General features: G+C 44.4%; 1 protein-coding gene across 1 annotated transcript in view; it reads left to right on the forward strand.

Moving 5' to 3' along the window:
* Window positions 1–21,457, forward strand: part of LOC8039647 (tyrosine-protein phosphatase 10D) — a 133,555-nt gene that overhangs the window by 96,803 nt on the left and 15,295 nt on the right. The window contains 12 exon segments of the mRNA XM_040218018.3: window positions 1,693–1,953; window positions 2,627–2,770; window positions 3,512–3,637; window positions 4,102–4,244; window positions 4,873–5,014; window positions 5,714–5,992; window positions 10,692–10,973; window positions 12,534–12,661; window positions 13,751–13,843; window positions 14,432–14,498; window positions 15,740–15,957; window positions 19,569–19,761. Of these exon segments, the coding sequence (XP_040073952.1) occupies window positions 1,693–1,953; window positions 2,627–2,770; window positions 3,512–3,637; window positions 4,102–4,244; window positions 4,873–5,014; window positions 5,714–5,992; window positions 10,692–10,973; window positions 12,534–12,661; window positions 13,751–13,843; window positions 14,432–14,498; window positions 15,740–15,957; window positions 19,569–19,761 (2,076 nt within the window).

The raw sequence follows: 21,457 nt of genomic DNA on the forward strand, positions 1-21,457 counted from the left end.
TTTAAAGATGTGACCAGCTGCTCTTTTGCGGGCGACAAACAGGTTAGCTTTTGGTCAAGGAACACTGGTGCAGCACCCTTGTGACGTTACGTCGTGGTGGAGCTGCGGTTGTACCGCGTGCCGCAGCACCCTTGTGACGTCACGTCGCGGCCATACGGCTGATGATCAGTGTTGCCATCCCTCTAGTACAGCGGTCTCAGACTCATTTGTGCCTCGGAACCAGATGTCCCACACCGGAAAGGTTTAGGGCCAACGTCAAACGGGGGGGGGGGGGGGGGGGGGGGGGAACGAGAATCTGGGAACCTGCCAGTGACATCTTTAGATTTCATTAGTTTATATGACTACCTACTTTGGGGCCCCGATCTGATGTGATAACAAGAGTTAAAATGACATCGCCCCACCAACGTGCTGGCATTTTTAACAGAACAAGAGAGCGAGTACACTATCGTTCTCGTTGCTCAATTCACTCAGGAATGAACCAAGCTCAACATGTCTTTAAAAGAAAACAGTCCGTTATTTTGACAGTTCTTGCTTTCCTGATGTTTTTTATTGCAACACTCGAACAAATATTTGTCCTTTAATGGTGATATTTTTTTGAAGGCGAGAATCCCGAGCTCGTAACTTTATTTCTGGCAGTTGCTCCTGCTGATCGAGAGCTCGCGCAACCGAGATGCATCCTTCAATGAATAGCTCGCGCTTGCAGCCAAGTAGCAGAATTGTTGTACATTACAAAAAGCTGGGAAGCAAACAATAAAGCGAGACAGAGAGCAAATGAACACAGGTAAGTGTAAACTATATGAATACATTAAAAGAGCAGAACTACTTTTCGAACAAAAATGAATCGACGACATGAGATTACTATGGAGCATGCCATTTCTAGCACTCGAAACATGGAAACCGGAAATTGCAGCTGGTTGCTTGCAGGCCGCATTCCAGCGAGTTGCAGGCCGCGTGTTTGAGACCTCTGCTCTAGTAGATATGAATACTTGAAAGGATGAAACATTGAGGACGGGGACGGAAACAGGACTCTTTTATTTTTTTTTTAAATTTCATTTTGTTATTTTTTTATTGTTTTATTCTTTCAAGTATTTGTATCTATTCATCAACACGCCCGTTTTTAATTATTCTAGTAGATAGTTTCGGCTTTGCTGTAGATGCCCGAAACCAAACTTTTGAGTCATGGCATTTATAAAACTACGCAAACAACGAAAAAAAAAATTAGCACCTTGAAATCAGGGACACTGCTTTAGCTGAAAACAGTCATAATCCCAAATTAAAAATAATATTGACTGGAGTTAACCTTTAAGGTGCGGTAGGCACTGTAAGGAATTGCTACCAGGGCCTTACCAGATCTGTCAAATCCTGCCTGTACACATCGCGACACTGTTAGCGCGAACACGACGTCAGCACATTCTCGCATTATACTTGTAAATAGTATTAGCGAGCACGAAATTTTATCACATACATTATAGAACTAATTGAGCTTTTTCCGTAGCAACAATAACTTAGATGACATCCCTTAATTTCAAAAAGAAAAAATGGAAAAACCAGCAATCGCTTGTTCGCGCTAGCAGTGTCGCACTCTGTACCTTAAGGTTCTGGTATGAATTTCTACAAGGAGGTCTTAATGTCCTGGTAAGACACTAGAAGCCCTAGCTCACGTTTCTCGAACTTCGACAACTTGCGACGTAGGGCCAGCGTCCCCCGTCATCGAGGCACTGGAGCCCGTGGGTCAGCACATGAACGTGTCGTGGAAGTCGGACGTGACCAGCAGGCAGGACTCGTTTGCGGTGGTCTTTGTGCGCAACGACACCAACGACCGTCGGCAGGAGGACACCAAGCAGAACTGGCTCCTGCTGAGCAACCTCTACCCGGGCGCCAGCTACCAGATCAGGGTGTACGCGGTCAGCCACGGGCTCTGGTCAGAGCCCCACTCCTACTACCAGACCGTCTGTAAGTGCATGCAAGCAGTTGTTCCCGGACGTGCTCGAAATGTTACAATGTCCCGTGAATGTCTTAAAGACGTCCATAGGACCGTGTACTTTTATCAGGGGGTTGGGACTTTCTAAATACTTCCCCTCATCAAACCGTTTTGTAGAGGAGCCCAGGTGGAAAATGACTTTCTTTTGTTTTTAGTTCTAAGGCTGATGACTTGTGATTTTGCAATGAGCTTTGTCCCAATGATTGCTGGTGAATTGTTAAAAAAAAGGAAACATTTTTAGTGTTATTGAAAAAGATTTTATAGGTTCACCTGTTGGCCTTTAGGAATGTTTGTATGGCAATTTGTTTGTTCATTTGTTTGTTCATTCATTCGTTCGTGCAATCTTCCAATCATATATATTGCAGTGCCCCAAGAGCATTTTTGCGGGAGTGTGTTCAAAGAATGTGATCATTTTTAAGTCAATACGTTCTGCACATATACTATACACTTCCATCAAATGTTTCCACAGTGATGTATTTGCAAGCCATGTTGCCACTTTGTCCTTGCAGCATAATGGCCGGTAATACAGTCTCTTAAGCATGGTCTGGATTGCCAGGCACCCAATTGTTCAAAAAAGGTCTATAAGTATTGCCAATCGCTTGGATAAATTAACCGACTCAGAGCCGTTTGTTTGTTTTCCCCTAGCACCAAGGCCACCGCAGAACCTCCAAATTGCAAAAGCCAGCAACTCCACCATGATCCTAACGTGGAGTGCTCCAGCAAACTCGCTGGTGGATCACTATGCCGTGCGGTACCGACCAGTGGAATCCTCCTTCTGGAGAGAATTCGGTATGTGAATGATCCACACTATTGCAGATCTCTATTTGATATGTAGTATTTTGCATGTAGGGATAGCAAAGAATTGGGAGTAGAATTTTATATACTATAGTCATAATGTTTATCCACCAATTATTCATCTAATAATTGTTGCACGGAACATGTTGTATGGGCAGTAGATAATTTAAAACCTCGAAAACATAGGTAATCATCACTAGAATGCTAACTAACCCGAAGTTAATTGTAAAAGAATTCGCAGTAGATAATTTAAAACCTCGAAAACATAGGTAATCATCACTAGAATGCTAACTAACCCGAAGTTAATTGTAAAAGAATTCAGTGTTTTTGTTAAGAAATTAAAACTGCTCTATTGAAACGTTTCTCATTTAAAAACTGACATATTTGACAAAACATTTGTGCGAGATTTATGAAAGTTTGTACGGGTACATATTTCTTTCATTACGATTGAGTTGTAATCATCTATTGAAACCAGTTAATAAATAATATTGCTCGAAGTGCTGCCCTACATACATAATTTCTTACATATATCTGGTTTATGTTGCTTAACAAAATAAAGATAGGAACTGTGTTGCTTATACTCCTCTAGCTTGCCAAATGCCTTGTCTTCTCGGCTTCTAAAGCAATTTTCATTATAGTTTGTGTGATTGTACGATAAACGCCATCACATGCTTAACAGTTGTAGAGAGAGGCAGTCGGTCGGAAATAAGATTGCTCTCGTTTATTTTTTTTCAGGCATCGTTAACACAACCTCTACGGAAATAGATGACCTCATTGCTGGGGAACGCTACGTCGTGCGAGTTGCCACCGTTAGCAACAAAGTGGAGAGCATCGAAACACAAGACCTGGAGCAAACCCTCTGTAAGCCTTTTTTGTTTTTTTGGTTTCTGGTCTTAACATTTCTTTTTTCATCCTACTGCTACCCTTTGCAAAATACCAAATAGGTATTGGGGCCGCCAAGCTTCTCACCTTTAAAGGCCGACGTACAATCTCGGTTTTCTGCAGGGAAGAGAATCCTCTTAGCGCTCCCCTCTCCTAAGTTGGCAGGGAAGTCAAGTTGGGGCAAGGTAAAAAGTGGAGAGGATATAGGAAAGGAGGAGGCGGGCAAAAGTGGAAAGCGCGAAGTGTACGTCGGCCTTTAACGCCAAAGTTGCTGACAAATCCTTGATCAATTCTTCAACCGAGTTAATAACTTTACGTCACAGATCAAATGTTCTACGTGTCATATGTACGGAGTACCTGGAAGTTAATGTGTGTAATATCATGCTCATCAGCCCAACCGTAAAAGAGGAAGCCTTCCATTCACCATTTCTTCTCTCGTACAGATCCAAATGCGATCAAGCACGTAAGGCACTTCTTGGACTCCCAGAACATCACCTTCGAGTGGATGGTGCCGACAGGTCGTGTGGACTACTACATCATTGTCTACAATCCCGTGAGAGATTCGCAGGCGCAAAAGTCACACCAGGTATGATCACGCGTGGGCCGTCTAGTTATGCAATCTTTTACTATAATCGTTATGATAAGAACTGATGAGTTTGGGGTGACACTCTAAAACAGTACTATATGAAAATTGTAAAACGTTTTAAGCATACTTATTCATCCTTTAAAGATTTCTGACACAACTGCAGCTTATGATACAGTAGTGAATTTACAATGCATATAGGTATTTGAGAAGAATCATAAGGTACGTATGAATGACAAATAATAAGTCTCAGGAGAAAATGTAAGGATACTCTTCACAATATTTTAAGCATAATCTATATTGGTCCTCACACATTGATTTTCATCTTACTTGCTGGATCACATTCCAATGTGTATCGGGTGATCTTTCAAATCTACCGTCTGGTCAAAACCGACAGCCCATTTGAGAATGCTCAACAGTGCTATAGCTTTGCCACCGGACAAGCATAAACGTCGTTACATGGTGCACTGCTCTGTTCTCGAGTGTAAACATAATATGACAGCTTTATGGCTCTTTCGCAGTATGTGACTGAAGAGACAGTGAATGTGCAGGTAACCCAGTGGTAGTTAATCCAATTGTGTAAGGGGTCGGGCAGTCTCACATCGCATTTCTGTTGTTCATTCTTCCACAGGTGCCCGCCAACACGACGCGCACGGGTGACAACATCAACGTCATCATTGAGAACCTCAAGCCAGGAGAGCTGTACGCTTTTCGCCTCTATGCCGTCAGCCATGACGTTCGAAGCGAGGGGATCGGGGTACAGACGAGGACCAGTGAGTGCTCTGCACTGTCCCTTATATGTGAAGAACTTGGGTTACAATAGCTTTTTGCTTTATATATCAAAATGCTAAAAAACACTTCTCTTACAAGCGGAAAACCTCAGATATGAGAATTTGCTGTTGGTATAACAAATCCAACACAGAAAAGTCGGCAAATTTGGCATTCCTGATAGCGCACATGATCCGTGGAAATTTCTTTGAGACATTGCGATGTTCCGTAAATGTCCTAAAGACATTCATAGTCATCTGCCATAAGAAATAATATGCTGCGTAGTCCAATGCAGCACTTTGTTGGGTAAGTAAGAAATTCCAACCAATAATTAATTCCTATTATTGTAGTAAACACGATAGGAAAAAACAAAAATATTTTCATTGCTGACCTTATTCTGAAAACCTTGTCAGGACGTCGCAACTTCCCACTGACGTCTAAGAAACGTCCACGTGACCATCTGTTCTGTCTGGGATAAGCATTCTGCTGCACAATTGTACACTTCTGTGCACCAAATTCTGTACACATGGTTCTGTGCACGGTATGCCCCACCGTCCCACGAATGTCCTACGGACATCCACGGAACCAGTTGTTCTCTCTGGTAAAATAATTGCACCATGTAAGTGTAGATTTGCACGAAGAAAATGCGGAGTCTCTTTGAAAAGAAAGCAGGGACATTGTGCGTTTCGATTCCGCGTCCGCAGTGCCCGTCATCGACTCGGTGATCAACATTGTGGCGGACGAGCACGAGACCCGCACCCTTGGCATCAAATTCACACCGACGCCGCAGCGTCACGTGGTGTTTGACCGGTATCGGTTCCAGCTGAGCGACACGGGCATCCCGGCCCAGGAAAAGCTGTCCAACGACACCAACCGCCTGGTGCTGTTCGACAACCTCGTGCCGGGCCGCTTCTACAACATCAGCATCTGGACCATCAGTGGCGGCGTCTACAGCGTCCCCATCTACCGCCACACCAGGCTCTGTAAGTCACCGCTGTACGGCAGCAGTTGTACGTTGGAAAGTTTCCGCCTAAACGCAAAACTGTGTGCACACCGGAAGGTCTGTCTGTCGTGTCTCTCTGGGGAACTGTATTTGCTTTATTTGTGCAGTGTTTCGCTTTGCCTGGGCTATTTATTGTTTCGAAATTTGACACTGCCGGAGGAGGCCACTGTCGGTCGCTCCTTTGGTGGCGGCAATTGGAGTACTAGCCGCCTCTTTGGATTCAGGCTCCGTACGGGTGGTTCTCATATGAGCCCGTTCACATTTCTACCTTCTCGTTTTTGCCTTCTCATTTCAAACCAGCGTAAAACAACTTTCGCGTTTCTCCCTTTCTCATTTAAACCGTTCTCAAAACAAACTTTCAGGTTTTGACCCTTCTCAAAACGACTTTTCTCATTTTAACCTTTCTCATTTCATATTTTCTCAAAACATACTTTCTGGTTTTTACCATTGTCAAAAAGACTTTTCTCATTTTAACCTCTCTCATTTCGAACCCAAATTAATCCAACATCATGATCTCGCAATCTTTCTGCGGTATTTATGGCAAATTCGGGTAATTAATTGCCTTCGAGCCCTTGCCAGTGGCACCGGCGACCAAAAACGCGCCAGCGGCGCATCACATCTCCACCCGAATGCAAAGCACAATGAACTGGCACTTTTATTTGACTGGGTCGCGAGTGAGCTCTGTTAACTTCTTCTATGGTACCATGAGCACGCTGCATACACCAACAACATAAATTACGACTCTTTGAGATGTGTGTAAACAGAAGCGGCTTCACAAAACTTTTCAAAATGTTGGCATTACCACAGTCCGTACAGCTGACAGAATATTAAAATATAAAATCAATGAAAGGGCAGATGTATAAATCAGTGTGGTGCTGCCCGCACGCGCGTCAAATTTCAATAAACTTTGTTTGGATTTTCGATCAACTGTTGCCACGGAGGCTTGCCAGCGTCGCTTTCCATATTCTGTTTACTGTTAGTAGAGAGTTTTTGTAAATCGTTCCCATGACTCCGATAACGATACCCGATACTCCGCCACCGCCTCCCTTGCGCATGCATAGTATCGTTATCGGGGCTATCAGAACAATCTACTCAAATTTCTAGTACCTTTTTTGGAATCCTCAGTCTTCTCATTGCACCCACCCTCCTTGAAATTGTAATGCTTGTTCAAGTTTCAAACTGCATCACTATGCATACTCTTTTTTCAGCGGTGTAATACCTTGTTATTACAGAGTTGTAAAATAAAGTGATGTATGATGCAGCCCATGTCTCAGAACAAACATACCTTGCTCAGGCTGGATAAATTCTTCCAAAAATGTTGACTTTTTTTGAAACATGAATTATCTTTCTCTTCGTTGTTTTTGCTATCTTGTCTCAGAGCACAAAAGGGTGCCTGTCTCAATGGCTTTGTTTGCCACTCGAACCCGCTATTTGCCGCCTCAGCGAGCATTGTTTCGTTTGGTTCCCTATCCCGATTCGGATGTGACGATACCAGATACAGTCTAACAGACAAGCTGCCCGACCTCTTGGAGCTCGGGAAAAGTTCTGCAGGTAAATTGCCGGTACACGCCTGAGAAGCGCAACCCGAAAAGCTTGCATCCGCCAGCCTTTGACCACGCGAACGCTCTTGCCGAAGATATATGAAAACTTTTTTTCAGGGAAAATGACCATCCGAATTGGCCTTACAAGCAATAACACACGACTAGCACAATGATCCATCCGCTTCAAACGACGACATCTTAACGACATACAGCGATAGAAGAGAAATGAAGTACCGAATTTGCGCTAGCACTTTTGAAACCACGTCACCATGTGACCACGTAGCTACGCCAACAGACTCGGGGTGGCACGCAGGCATAAGGAAAATTGTTTCATGTGCTATGCAAGAGATGGTGCCGCTTCGCTTCATCTTCAACCTTCATCCTCAACTGTTTTTCCTTCTTTCTATAGACCTTTCCAGCGGCAGTCTCGAACGAAGTGAGTCACAGCGCGCGTGTCCCTGGTTTTGAGAGTGTACGTCAGTGTTGCCCGACTGCACTGAGCTGTGGAGTTTCTCGTCAGTGGGCTGTGGCAGCCTGCGTTGGCACAATTCCGGACGCTGGTGGCGGCCGAATTGCCGCGTTTCTTTTTTATCTTGTGTTCTGTGGCGAGCATAATTTATAGAGGTCTTTAAGAAAGCGGTGCTCTATTTTTGGGAACAAAAACAAAGAAATGAAAGCTGTTTTGGTGAGTCCGTGCGCGACAGAACAAATGCAACTTAAATGTTTGTTTCATTTTATGTTCATTGTTTTACAGCACCGTACACTCAGCCGTCTCAATCTATAAAGGTCAAAATATTTGACCACACAGGATATCCGTACTGCATGGATATTCCCCGCCCACAACATAAAATTCAATGAGTCTCATCAATCGAACAAAAAATATATTGTAAATACCCCTCGGTGCCGCGTTATCCGAACAGGATTTGAGAAGGTCTCAAATAACACAGCATATCTAATATACAGTGTCGACGATAGTCACTTCACGACGATCGGATGGAATCCGGCGTGTTTTGGGGAACATGTAGAAGAGAGCTCCTTTTTTGCACAGCTTCATAGCAAATGAACAAACGTGTCTATTCCGTCGCCACACCCCGGACCCGACCCTATCAGCTAGTTTTTTCGAAGACCCGGAACACAGCCTGGAAGGCTTTTTGGAGATTATCTCGACGGAAATAATCCTCCAAGCACGTCGAACTGCCTGCGTCGCGGGCTGCTTGACGTTCGCTCTCTTCGTTCGTTTCCTGCGAAGGCCGAGTGGGCTGCGAGCCCTGGTATTCCCTGGTTCTCACAGTGGAAGATAACATACAAAGGGTAAGCATCCTAAACAGGCGAACAAAATAAGAACTTCCAAGAAAAGCCGCCGAACTCCAAATGCAAAATGCAGGTGGGGAGTCACGCTGACCGGGTTTCCACAGCTCAGGCCGGTTTTCTGGCTGATAGGGGTCGCTCGATTCGCAAAATGGCGGCGGCCAGAGCGCTCTTTTTGCAAAGGTCTATACCTCACTACGGTGTTCAAATGACAACGGGTTCAAATGAGAAAGGGTTGAAACGCGAAAGGTTAAAACGCGAAGGGTGTTTTGCGAATGGGTTCAGACGAGAAGGGTTCAAATGAGAATGGGTTCAAATGAGACGGGTATAAATAAGAAAGGGTCAAAACGCGAAAGGTTAAAACGAGAAGGGCGTTTTGCGAATTGGTTAAAACGAGAAGGGTTCAAATAAGAATGGGTTGTTTCGAGATACACCCCTTCGTACACCCCTCAGAATTGAAATTAGAGGATGAGAACTCGCCATTCAATGCAGACGTTTTGTAAAGTATACCTCCGGTTCAAAGTCTGAGACTGCCAGAATGTTGATTGGAAGCAGACACGCGAAAATAAAGCTGAATAAAAGAAAGGAACAACTTTTCGGCCTCAGTGTTCCCCTGTGATGTTTTTTCATTTTGGACAGCCTGCAAGCACTCAACATACTTCCGTTAAATAGTTAAAAAGAAAACTCTGTGCATATGATTATTTCTAGTGCTCCTTTACAATGAAAAGACCACTGAGGTACGTCTTTTGAAAAGAAAAACTCGACCGCGGAAGGGGGAATGATTTATTAATGACGTGCCATCTGTTTATTCTTATTATTGATGAAAGTTGTTGGCAGCTCCATTGCTAGGTTCTAATATACAGCCCTTGCATGCTGCTATAATAAATGTTGTAGCATGCTGCAGCATTTATGTGCAGTGCACTGCACTGCATTAATGCTGCAGTGTCTAGATGTGGTCATATGGCAACAATGCATTTCCCTGATCACCTCTCCAGATTTTGCACTTTTTATATGCAGGTTATTAATGCCTCCATTTTGTTACCTCCAATTTACCTCTTCTCTTTTTCGTGCCTTTACAGACAAATGTTTCGTAGCAAGTCAACCACTTTGCGCATTGCTTCTTTTCATTACCGTATTTATTTGAATATAAGGCGAGGTTTTTTTCCAAAATCCGTAATCTCAAAGTCATACCCCGCCTTATATTTGAAGCTCTGTAGAGCAATATGACGATTTTTGTTCTTTTTCTTGGGTCCTTCAACTGCCCCCTCGCCTTATAATCGTGACCGCCTTATATTCAAATAAATATGGTATGTTTGACATTCACATTTTATTTTATCATACGAGCTTGCTTCATCCCGTCCTACGACTATAGGAGCAGGGCAGTAAAGACTGCACAGACAGCTAGTGTCATTTAGCATCATTTGACTTGTATTTTTGAGCCATATGGTCACATTTATTTAACATAATCTCAGACTGAAGTGTCCGGGTTCGCCACCAGACCACAACACTGCGCTCATGCACAATCGTCCGGCGATAGTTACTGGTAAAAAAATTTACTGTTTTGGGCACCGACTGTGCTTCATTAAGCTTTACGACGGGCTGTAGAGGATGCTACGAGCCATATCAAAGCCAGTCCAATGCCCTGCGAGCGTCACATGACCTTTGGGAGGATGGCAGTGACATGCATTGTCACGTGAAACTAGCTGGATAGGCTGGTACGACTTATAGCGTCCACTGCAGTTTATCCTAAGTCGAAGCAGGGTGTGTCAGCTGACCGCGTAACACCTCTCCTCCACTTCCCCGGAGCTTGATACAAATCCCTGCTTGCAGTTCCGGACCCGGTGAAGGACATCAAGGCCCTGACGGTGACGGACACGGCCATCTCGCTGGTCTGGGAAAGTGCCACGGGGGACCGGGACGGCTACGAAGTGCAGTACCTGGACCACCGGGGCACCCTGGTGCAGAACTTCACTCTCACCGAGCGCATCTCCCACACCCAGCTGCGGCCCCACCACAACTACACCTTCGTGGTGGCCGTCATGAGCGGCTACGACACCTCCACCGTGCGACGCAGCCTCCCCGTCTCCCGCACCTTCCAGACCCTCGAGTCGGGTGAGCAACGCAAGATACAGGATGCACCCCCAAAACATTTACAAGTTTTTTGTTTCGTTTTTCCGCAAAAAAAGTGAACTATGCATTGCTGAAGTTTCTTGGTTCGAACCAGTTGCCAAAGGTTCAGAACGAACAATTATCCTATTCAAAGGCTATATGTGATTTTCCGAAATTTTGGAGCCCTTCAAAACATGGAGCTAAGTACTAAGAAGGGGCCCCATTTTTTCATTCAAATTTTCAGAAAATCAGTTGTAGCTTTTGAACGGGGTAGCTGTTAGGTCCGAAAATTTGGCATCAGGTTCGGGCAGTGGTCGAGCGTTCGGTGATGTGTCGTTTGTTTAGTTATGCTGCGAAAAAATCCCTGTCAGTTTTTGGGGGGATATGCTGTAGGAATCATATTTGTTTTTTTGTTTATTTTAAACTTGAAACCATACAGAATTGTTTTGGAGCTGCAGGACAATGCAACAGTAGAAGTCACCTGACTAGGCCTCTAGCGCCAGACAGTTATCAGACAGTTACCACTAGCAGTTATTTTCTGAGCAGGTGTACGTTGTACTCGTGTGATGTAGGGATACTGGCAATATCTGTCAGCAGACACATTTTCTAATGCTGAAATAGAAACTTTTCATTTTTAAGGGCGACATCTCAAGGTTTCAGTTTCACTCTTAACTTAAAATTTGCCTCTCGAAGTGACTGTTGTATTAAAAACAAATTTTTGAAGTACCTGAATGGGCCGCTTGTATCACAAATAAAATCCTCCCCCCTTTCTCTCCCCCTCCCCCACCTCGAAGAAAAAGGAATTTTTACTTCAATATTTTATTGTTGCAAGACATATTTTGTGTTGGGAGCAGAACCAAAACTAACTTCGATTTCAAGATGTCAACCCTGAAATTAGTAATTAGTCTCACAAAATGTTTTCCTGAAACATGAATACTGCAACACCTTTTTTTTTTCTGTGGAAATTTTATCTTGCAGCGTATGTATCCTATTTAGCCACTCCAAAATTTTTTATGGGAATCAGTGTTCCTTTAAGCCAAGCAAAACTTGAATTTTTGGCTGTTGAGAAAAATGAGACTGTTAAATCTGGACATTTTGTTTCCTAGTAGCTTGAAATTATTTCAGTATTATCTGCGGCTCAACTAATAAATTCATAGCAAACTGGGAATAATAAATACTGAAAAAGAATCATACTTAGAATCTAGGGGTGTGCTTAACTCACCCAACAAAGTTCCCAGCCACCCTTAGGGACCTTTCTCTTGATTGCTAAAGGAGGAATATTTAAAATATTTAGAGAACCTCAATCAAAATAAACAGCGTTAATACCATTTTTCATTGCCACACAAAACAACATATAGGTGCTTAAAGCTGGCGGGAATGATCTGAAAAAAAAAAGCGGCAGCTTACATTTCGAAGAGAGCTTGGGAGCTCTAAAGAAGCCCTGTCTTTTAGCCATACTACATGCATTTCTGAAAGTTGCAGGATGTTTCTTTGCAACTCCCCATTGCTGTTTTCCTTTTTGTTATATTGACACCCTCGGCGTGACGCTTTGTTTTGCTGCAGTGCCCGGCAAGGTGCAGACCTTCGGGCCCTATGAACTGAAACCGAGCGAAATCGTGCTGCAGTGGACGTTGCCTTCGAGCGAACAGAACGGCGTGCTGACGGGCTTCAAAATCACTTACTACATGAAGGTGTGTGCAGGCTCTCTTACAACGCAGTTGACGACATGACTCAGCATAATCAAGGACTCGAAACTGATCCTCCTACTTGCTATACTCCGTCTCTCCGTAACTTTGCAAACAGCAAAGTCTATGAACTTTGACGTGTCGGAGGGAGGCTTACAACTATGCTTTATATCCCTGGCTGTGCACAGTGCTGTCGTAGCCACGGTGAGAAAAAGAGAATAGCCGCTTTTGTATAAATGCTGTGTGACAGGCTAGTCTTCGAAGGAAACAGTAGCGATGTCTACAACACACAAAAGAAGGTCTGGGTAAGAGGGAAGTTCCTCCTTTTTTTTCTTTTCCAATTACTTAGATTAAGCTCTTGCCCCCGTACCCTTGATAAGGACTGTCCCGAGCTTCGCGTCCGCCGCTCTGATTGCCTACAAGGGGCCATAGCATTTGCTCTTTGCCAAGTTACGGTGAAGCGAGGTGTTGTTGCGTACAGCATTACCAAAGTAACCCAAGCAGTCGGAGAGGAGGGAAAGAAGAAACTTCCACCTTACCCAGACCTTCTCTTTCGCATCGCAGACATCACTTTTGTTCTCCTCGAAGATTAGCCTGTCCCTCAAAGTCCGTACAAAAGCTGCTTTCTTCTCTTCTGCCAGTGACTTGCACAGCACTGCATGCAGCTAGTGAGATAGGGGTGTGCAGAGCGGTCTGAATCAAACATCGCCGTGTCATTTTGACCTTTTTGCAGTGCAGAAGACAGTCACAACACACCCGCTCCCTTCACAGTATTCAAGCTGGGAATGACACTGCATTGTCCGATTTGGACCTCTGTCCTTTCACCACTGCTCGAAACCGAACGTTGTCGGGGACAAGGAAAAACAATAAAACGAAAGGAGCAGGCTTTTCATGCCTTGCAGTTTTGCAGAAGGCTCCGTGAACTTCTAAGCTTTTTGTCGTCTAACTGGCACTCTAAGGAATGAGTAACTGCAATCATTTTATTTTAATTGGTACACAATGATTCACGATCGATCCCTTCTTCGTGGTCGGACTGAGTTAAACCATGATGCAATTCTGCGCTTGCTTATTGCGACCCTTAATTTTCTTTTGCAGGGTTCCTTGACCTACCGCCACAAACTTTTCGACCCAACCGAGACGAGGGGCACTATTTCCAACCTCATTCCAGGACGGACCTACGTTTTCGAGGTAAAGCCTATGAAAATTCCTATCAGGAATTTTATCGTAGAGCCGACCCCTTTCGATGGATTCCGTGCTCGCCCATAACCAACGCATCTTTGTTGAAGGAATTTGTTTTTCTCGTTTCATATCATTGTTTTTCCTTCTTTGTTCGAAAACGTGACATTTACAACTTCGTATCTTTGTTTGAGGAGAGCTGCATCTGCCGTACTGTCTGGTGCATGAGTCACATCTTTTTATTGCAGGTTTCTGTTGGTATGACTTAAATCAATTTGTTTTTATAATGATGAATTGTGTTTGCAAGATCTAGGCCATATTAACATTTGAAACAAAAGTGGAATGTCGGAATACCTGCCAATGACCTGCTTTTTCAGCAGTCTGAAGATGGTTCGAAGCATAGCGACGTAGGTGCACGGATGCAGCAACTTCGTGCGCCGTCCTTCGCAGCTCACCATAGCTATGTAAAGAAATTCAACTTGTATACCAACTTTTTTGTGAAAAACAACTGTTTAAAGGGCACTGCAAGCTAATCAGTGGTGTGAATTGTGAACCGGAAAACAAGTTAATTGGATTTTAATTGCATGTTTTCAATTTCAGATTCAAGCTCACACTAAGATTGGACCAGGAGGCAAGGGGAAATGGGAAGAAACCATGCCAATCTGGGGTATGAGTTTTATTCTTTTTCCCTTTGACTGTCGTGTCATTTGAAACCAGAAACATACTGATGCTAATTAATTAATTAAGGCTAATTATAATAACGACGCTAGCGTAACATCAATGAAAAACACTTTGTTTCTACCCAGCCTCGCATATCTTCGTAGGATTCCTAGCATTGATCTTTTTCACAAAATCTTCCCTCACAACACTGTACTCGGAAATCAGCTGATAACCCCCCTCCCCCCCATTATCTGTTTCTTCACATCTGAATCACCGTTGTAAAGTGGGCGTCCCCTTTTGCCACTCTAACAAATGTTTCGCATGATTTATCCCTAGAGTTTAGAATTAATAGGATCATCTACTTGTATCGCTTACATAAATTGTTAATTGTGTTCTTTTTTGTTACAGTGTTCCGAATCATGTATTCCCCATTGTTTAACTATTTTGTATTTTCCACTTTTATTTTGCTTGTTCTCTCATTTAGAGTTCGTAGAGACCTTCCACCACTTACGGGAGACGTTAAGCACTGATAGGCTTGAAATGTTAACTGCAACTGCCTCTTCCTTCGGAGAACTTCCCAACTTTCCAGACAACGTCAAGTTCTACGTTGAACTTGCAAATCCAAAACTTTTACTTTTCTTAAATGTAGGAAACTATGAATGTAGTATTGCAGGCCAGGACTCTGGCTTGCGGAGCTTTGAAATAAATCGATTTTTCTCCGATCGAGAAATTACAAGTTTGTCGAGAACATTGGAGAAAAATGGAATACTCCGGCCAATTAGTAAAACCTAGCATCGTTGCTACACACCGCGTTTGTGAGTTTTATTTTATGCTCTTCCCCTAATACTGGGAGCATCCTGTCCCAAACAGGTCTTGTACAGAGCTCGTTTCACGAGCCAGGAAACAATTCAGGCATGTCTAGATCATACATATTTGATTAACTTGTCGGTACACACAATGTGCTGTGAATGAGCTGTGCACATGCCATGTATGTGTGCGTGGCATCAAGTGATGTCATGAGGTCATGTTACACCATAACATTGTGTGACTTCACATTACATCAAAGAGTCGCTGAACATCAGGGTTTTACGTACCACCCTGACGTCAAGGTCATGCGATCATTACAGACCCTATGGGGCTATCTTGTTTACATTACCTGAACCTTTGAGTAGGTCAAGCATAATATGTTGCTTTTTCACGAAAATTGTATTCTGTGCTGAAAGTTTGCTTTGCGCGTCCCTTACGCAGCCCCGCCCCGGCCCAACGATTCAGTCTTCCCGACATCCGTGAGCCACACCTCGACGACGATTCGCGTGGTGTTCCGCAAGAACTACTTCACCAACAGCCACGGGCCGATCCACGCCTACACGCTCATCGTTGCCGAGGACGACTCCAAAGAGTCCAACTTTGCAAACATGCCCACCTGGTCCGACGTGCAGAGCTACCACAACTGGCCGCCTTATCAGGTGAAAAATGCCAAGACCCCGCTTCCTTCACCTCTCATTCTTTGTCGACGGGATGCGTCATTCTCGTAAAAATCGGATTGTAGGAACCGGAATTTGCCGTAGTAAGCCAGTCAGTACTGATACTGATAGCTGGTACTGATAGAATATGGTTAACATTGCCTGTGCAAAGACAGTAACAGAGAAGAGGAGAGAAGGAAAAGCGCGCTCATCCATCGTCTATACGTATTTCTCTCCTTTGTTTGTCTTTTTGTGTGTGACGCTAATCATGTTCAGAATTTATGCATTTGTGTTAATTGATTTGTATGTGCTGTAAATAGCTTTAATTTCATGGGCTCAACGTTTTGCGACTTTTGCCAAGTGTGGGTTTCGGGAATATTCTGCGGGCAAGAAATTTTGCGACTGGGAGGGATATGCCATGTATTCGTAACCACGGTGATTTGTTCGCACGATCAGTTTTTTGCAACAGGTGTGAAGTCTCGAAAATTGAGCCATTTACAGTGCATGTCTGTGTACATCACTATAAAGGCCCTGAGCTGTTGGGAAGCACAAGAAAAATAAACATTGATTGATTGACATTTTTTTCTCAGAACTCACATTTTAATTTGAAAGCTTGAACTCTGGTTTGATGGGAAGTTTATCAAACTCAAAATGGAATCCAGGTCTTATCATTTCATTTCTTTCACTTTTTAATGCATTAGCATTAGAATGCTCGTTTTGACGAAAACCCGGCGGTGTCTTTCGTTTGCCAGCGCCGGGGAGAAAGGGAGGAGGAGGGGGAGAGGGAGATGCGTGCAACGCTTTCACTGGTCCGAAGCGCTGTCGTCAGCATGCATCAACCTCTCCCTCTCTCCTCGGCACTGACAAACTGACAGCCACCGCCGGGTTTTCATTGCAACGAGCCCTTTCGTTTTCATCAAAGTCACGCTTACAGCATTCGCTCAGGGACGCGCCGCACCGTTGCCACTCAGTTGCCACTCTGCTGTCGCTGGTTCTTCTTCGCTCTGGGTTTGTGTAGTGGCAGTGCATGGGCTGGTGATATGTGTGTGTGTGTGTGTGTACTTAAAATGATGGATGCGGTTCCCTCCACGAGTGAGATGGACACTGTTTCTTCCACGAGTGGTATGGATGTGGTTCTTTCTGCGGGTGGTATGGATGACCGTATCCAAGGGTGCCGGCGTACTATGTCAGGCAGAGAGTACAGAAAAAGGTTGAAAAAAATTTCAGGAAGATACATTGGTGGATTTTTAGAAAATCCGTGAGAATGACCCTTGTGAAACGCTACACACGTCACGTCCCCCTTTGGGAAACGCCAACACTGACCCCGTAACAGGGCCAAAAAGAGGCAGTAAAAAGTAGGGGAAGCAAAAGAAAAAGCCAAAACAAAAAAAGTGAAGGCATCGGCGTTAGCGATTCCCAAAGGGGGTTGTGTGTGTGGCATTTCCCAAGGGTCATGTTAACACATTCCCTAAGATTCCACCAATGAATCTTCCTGTAAATTTTTTACAGCAGAGCTGTTAAGGGCTAATTTTCCCAGTTTCACGTCCGTCACCAAATAAATGTCGACACAAAAAATTTCTGGACAGCTACCGCCATCTATAAGCGACATCAGCAACCAGGAAACCGGCTTGCCAATTGTCTGGTTGCTGCCATCGCTCATAGATGGCGTCACCCTTTCCAGGCCTTTCCACTCTGGTTTTCACCGGAGTGGAAAGGCTGAATTTCTCTTGGCGTCGTCCTCGAGGTCGTTCTAGAAGTTGTCTTTGAGGTCGTTCTAGACGTTGTCCATGAGGTCGTCCTCGAGGTCGTGTCCTTGAAGTCGTCCTAGACATTGCCCTCGAGGTCGTTCTAGACGTTGTCCATGAGGTCGTCCTCGAAGCCGTGTCCTTGAAGTCGTCCTAGACATTGCCCTCGAGGTCTTCCCAGAAGTAGTCCTTGAGGTCGTCCTAGACGTCATCCCTGAGGTCATCTTAGGCGTAGTTTTTGAGGGCGTCCCTGAGTCGTCCTAGGCGTCCTCCTCGAGGTCCTCCTAGAAGTCTTCCGTGAGGTCCTCCTAGATGGTGTTCTAGATGTCGTCCTCTAGGCGTCGTCCTTGAGGTCGTCCAAGAAGTTGTCCTTGAGGTCGTTCCACCATAGCACAGCTTTGCTGGTCTTCCTTCTTCACCAGAGTGGAAAGGCTGAAAGTTTTTTTTCTTCTCTTAAAGATTTAAATTCAGATTTGAGATTGAAAAATTTTTGTTGTTTTTTTCATTATCAGTTTTAAGATTTGTGTTATTTCAGGTACTTCTCATTGTCAGTGCAAGCAGAAAGTATATCTTCCTGGCCTCTACAGAAATTGAACGCATTGAAACTCTGCAGTTCAAATGGCCCATATGATGGGCACGATGCCTTACTGACACTTCAATGTTGTATGACACCCACTCTGTGTGTTTACGGACGGAACATCCCGTCGTCCCTTTGGGAAACGCCAACACTGACCCCGTAACAGGGCCAAAAAGAGGCAGTAAAAAGTAGGGGAAGCAAAAGAAAAAGCCAAAACAAAAAAAGTGAAGGCATCGGCGTTAGCGATTCCCAAAGGGGGTTGTGTGTGTGGCATTTCCCAAGGGTCATGTTAACACATTCCCTAAGATTCCACCAATGAATCTTCCTGTAAATTTTTTACAGCAGAGCTGTTAAGGGCTAATTTTCCCAGTTTCACGTCCGTCACCAAATAAATGTCGACACAAAAAATTTCTGGACAGCTACCGCCATCTATAAGCGACATCAGCAACCAGGAAACCGGCTTGCCAATTGTCTGGTTGCTGCCATCGCTCATAGATGGCGTCACCCTTTCCAGGCCTTTCCACTCTGGTTTTCACCGGAGTGGAAAGGCTGAATTTCTCTTGGCGTCGTCCTCGAGGTCGTTCTAGAAGTTGTCTTTGAGGTCGTTCTAGACGTTGTCCATGAGGTCGTCCTCGAGGTCGTGTCCTTGAAGTCGTCCTAGACATTGCCCTCGAGGTCGTTCTAGACGTTGTCCATGAGGTCGTCCTCGAAGCCGTGTCCTTGAAGTCGTCCTAGACATTGCCCTCGAGGTCTTCCCAGAAGTAGTCCTTGAGGTCGTCCTAGACGTCATCCCTGAGGTCATCTTAGGCGTAGTTTTTGAGGGCGTCCCTGAGTCGTCCTAGGCGTCCTCCTCGAGGTCCTCCTAGAAGTCTTCCGTGAGGTCCTCCTAGATGGTGTTCTAGATGTCGTCCTCTAGGCGTCGTCCTTGAGGTCGTCCAAGAAGTTGTCCTTGAGGTCGTTCCACCATAGCACAGCTTTGCTGGTCTTCCTTCTTCACCAGAGTGGAAAGGCTGAAAGTTTTTTTTCTTCTCTTAAAGATTTAAATTCAGATTTGAGATTGAAAACTTTTTGTTGTTTTTTTCATTATCAGTTTTAAGATTTGTGTTATTTCAGGTACTTCTCATTGTCAGTGCAAGCAGAAAGTATATCTTCCTGGCCTCTACAGAAATTGAACGCATTGAAACTCTGCAGTTCAAATGGCCCATATGATGGGCACGATGCCTTACTGACACTTCAATGTTGTATGACACCCACTCTGTGTGTTTACGGACGGAACATCCATTTTCTTGCAGGTGACGGAGCCGTACTACCCTTTCAACGGCACCCTGACTGAAGACTTCACCATTGGATCCGAAGACTGCAAGACTGACAAGGGGTACTGCAACGGGCCACTGAAAGCTGGCTCATCCTACAGAGTCAAAGTGCGCGCTTACACCGCCCCGGACAAGTTTACCGACACCGTGTACTCCTATCCCATACAAACAGGTGAGCGACCAGTATCTTTATCCCTTTGTTTTATCAGAAATTGGAAGACAGTTTGTGTGGCTGCAATCCTGTACAAGTCACGATTGCAACAGATCACAGCACCATTTACCTATTTATTTATCTGTTAATAAGGATGTCCATACATTTATTGCTAAAGCCATTTAAACAATATATCCCATATTTACTCGCATAATGAATGCACCCCCCACAATGGGCATCAATATCTGGACTTTTTCCTTTTTCTCGCGTAATGAACGCACTTTTAATTTTCGGCTCCACGAGTCTTGAAAAAATTTTCTTTTGCCGCTAAGTGGCCGTAGCCAAGTCAAGCCAAGCCAAGCTGCTCTGCTAAGGGCTGCAGTTGTGTGGTTGCGGAAGTGATCAACCGTGAAACCGAGCGGCACGCACGCCCTGCGAAGCTGGGGTCGAGGAATTGCCCAGCCCCAGACGTGCTTCATATCTTTGAGTTGCATTGATGTCAACAAACACGCCATCATCTGTGATCCGCTTTCAGACAGTGATATCACGAAAGTGGTTAGGCCTAAGAACGGTCGCATCGCTTTCCGTGCTGAGCGAGCTTTGTAGCAGGGGGGTAAAGGTGGGTGAGGAGGAGTGGCAAATCCCGTGCGCCGACACCCGGGGTCCCGAGTGAACGATCGCAAAAGAGAGCGACAGAACACGAGAGAAAGAAAGCAACGTTGCCATGGTAAACGCGAAGAGTGAAAACTCTCAGCAATATAAACAGTGATAATTTAATGTTGTAAACTAAATTCTGAGCCATTCCAACGCTTATAAAAAGCAATAAAGTCATTACGCTGCATTAACTTCCCTTCTGTCGAAATCTGGGAAATCTGATGGGTGCGCAGTTTCGTATTCCTAAACCGCGCCCACCGGCGAAGCCGGGTATATGGTTTAGTTTAGCGTTAACGCGAGGCCGTACATCTGCGCGCTATGCAAAAAAAAAAGCTTCGAAAGGAACGCGAATATCTTTCCACCGGTAAGTTCATGGATTGTTGAAGTTCACGAAACTGCTCTGATGATGTAACCGTGTTTGGGACCCCGAGGGTCTGCTTGCATGATCCGCCGCTTGCGGCAGCCAGAATGTATGGGAAAATGGCGGACCTTTTCCTCTAGAGTTAGTATGTATGATCTCTATGCTTTGTAGGGCGCTTTTTCTTCAGCACAAGGCACGCCATAAGCGCCCTAAAAAAGGTTCGCAATTTGTAGAGTTTGGTTACTGTCGCATGCCCACGACCAGCCATGGGTGCACCTCTGTCAGTGAAGACATGCCACAGTAGCCTGCACTGTCATAATGGCACCTAAAATGACATTCGTGCAAAGTTTGTAAATGCAAAAATTTTGCCCCGTGTAATGAATGCAGCCCCCAAATATGTGTCAATTTTTCACAAAAAAAGTGTGTTCATTATGCAAGTAAATACGGTACTAATAGTGGAACAGAGAAGCTGATATGCATTGAATAGGGTGGTCACCTTAAATATATGGTTACTCCTTTTAAATGTTAGAAAAATATTTTTGGAGAATTCATATCATGTGTAAATGTTAGTCACTGCCTGATAAAAAAAGAAGCTTATTTTGAATTAAAAATTTGTTTTCTTAGAAGAATCCTGTTGCTGAAATCATCTATTAAGCTATGTTTATTGGTGTAGAAGCTACCCAGCTCCTTATATGGCACATA

Source organism: Ixodes scapularis, unplaced genomic scaffold, assembly GCF_016920785.2.
Source record: "Ixodes scapularis isolate PalLabHiFi unplaced genomic scaffold, ASM1692078v2 PGA_scaffold4__175_contigs__length_147842914, whole genome shotgun sequence".
Taxonomy (NCBI): Eukaryota; Metazoa; Arthropoda; class Arachnida; order Ixodida; family Ixodidae; genus Ixodes; species Ixodes scapularis.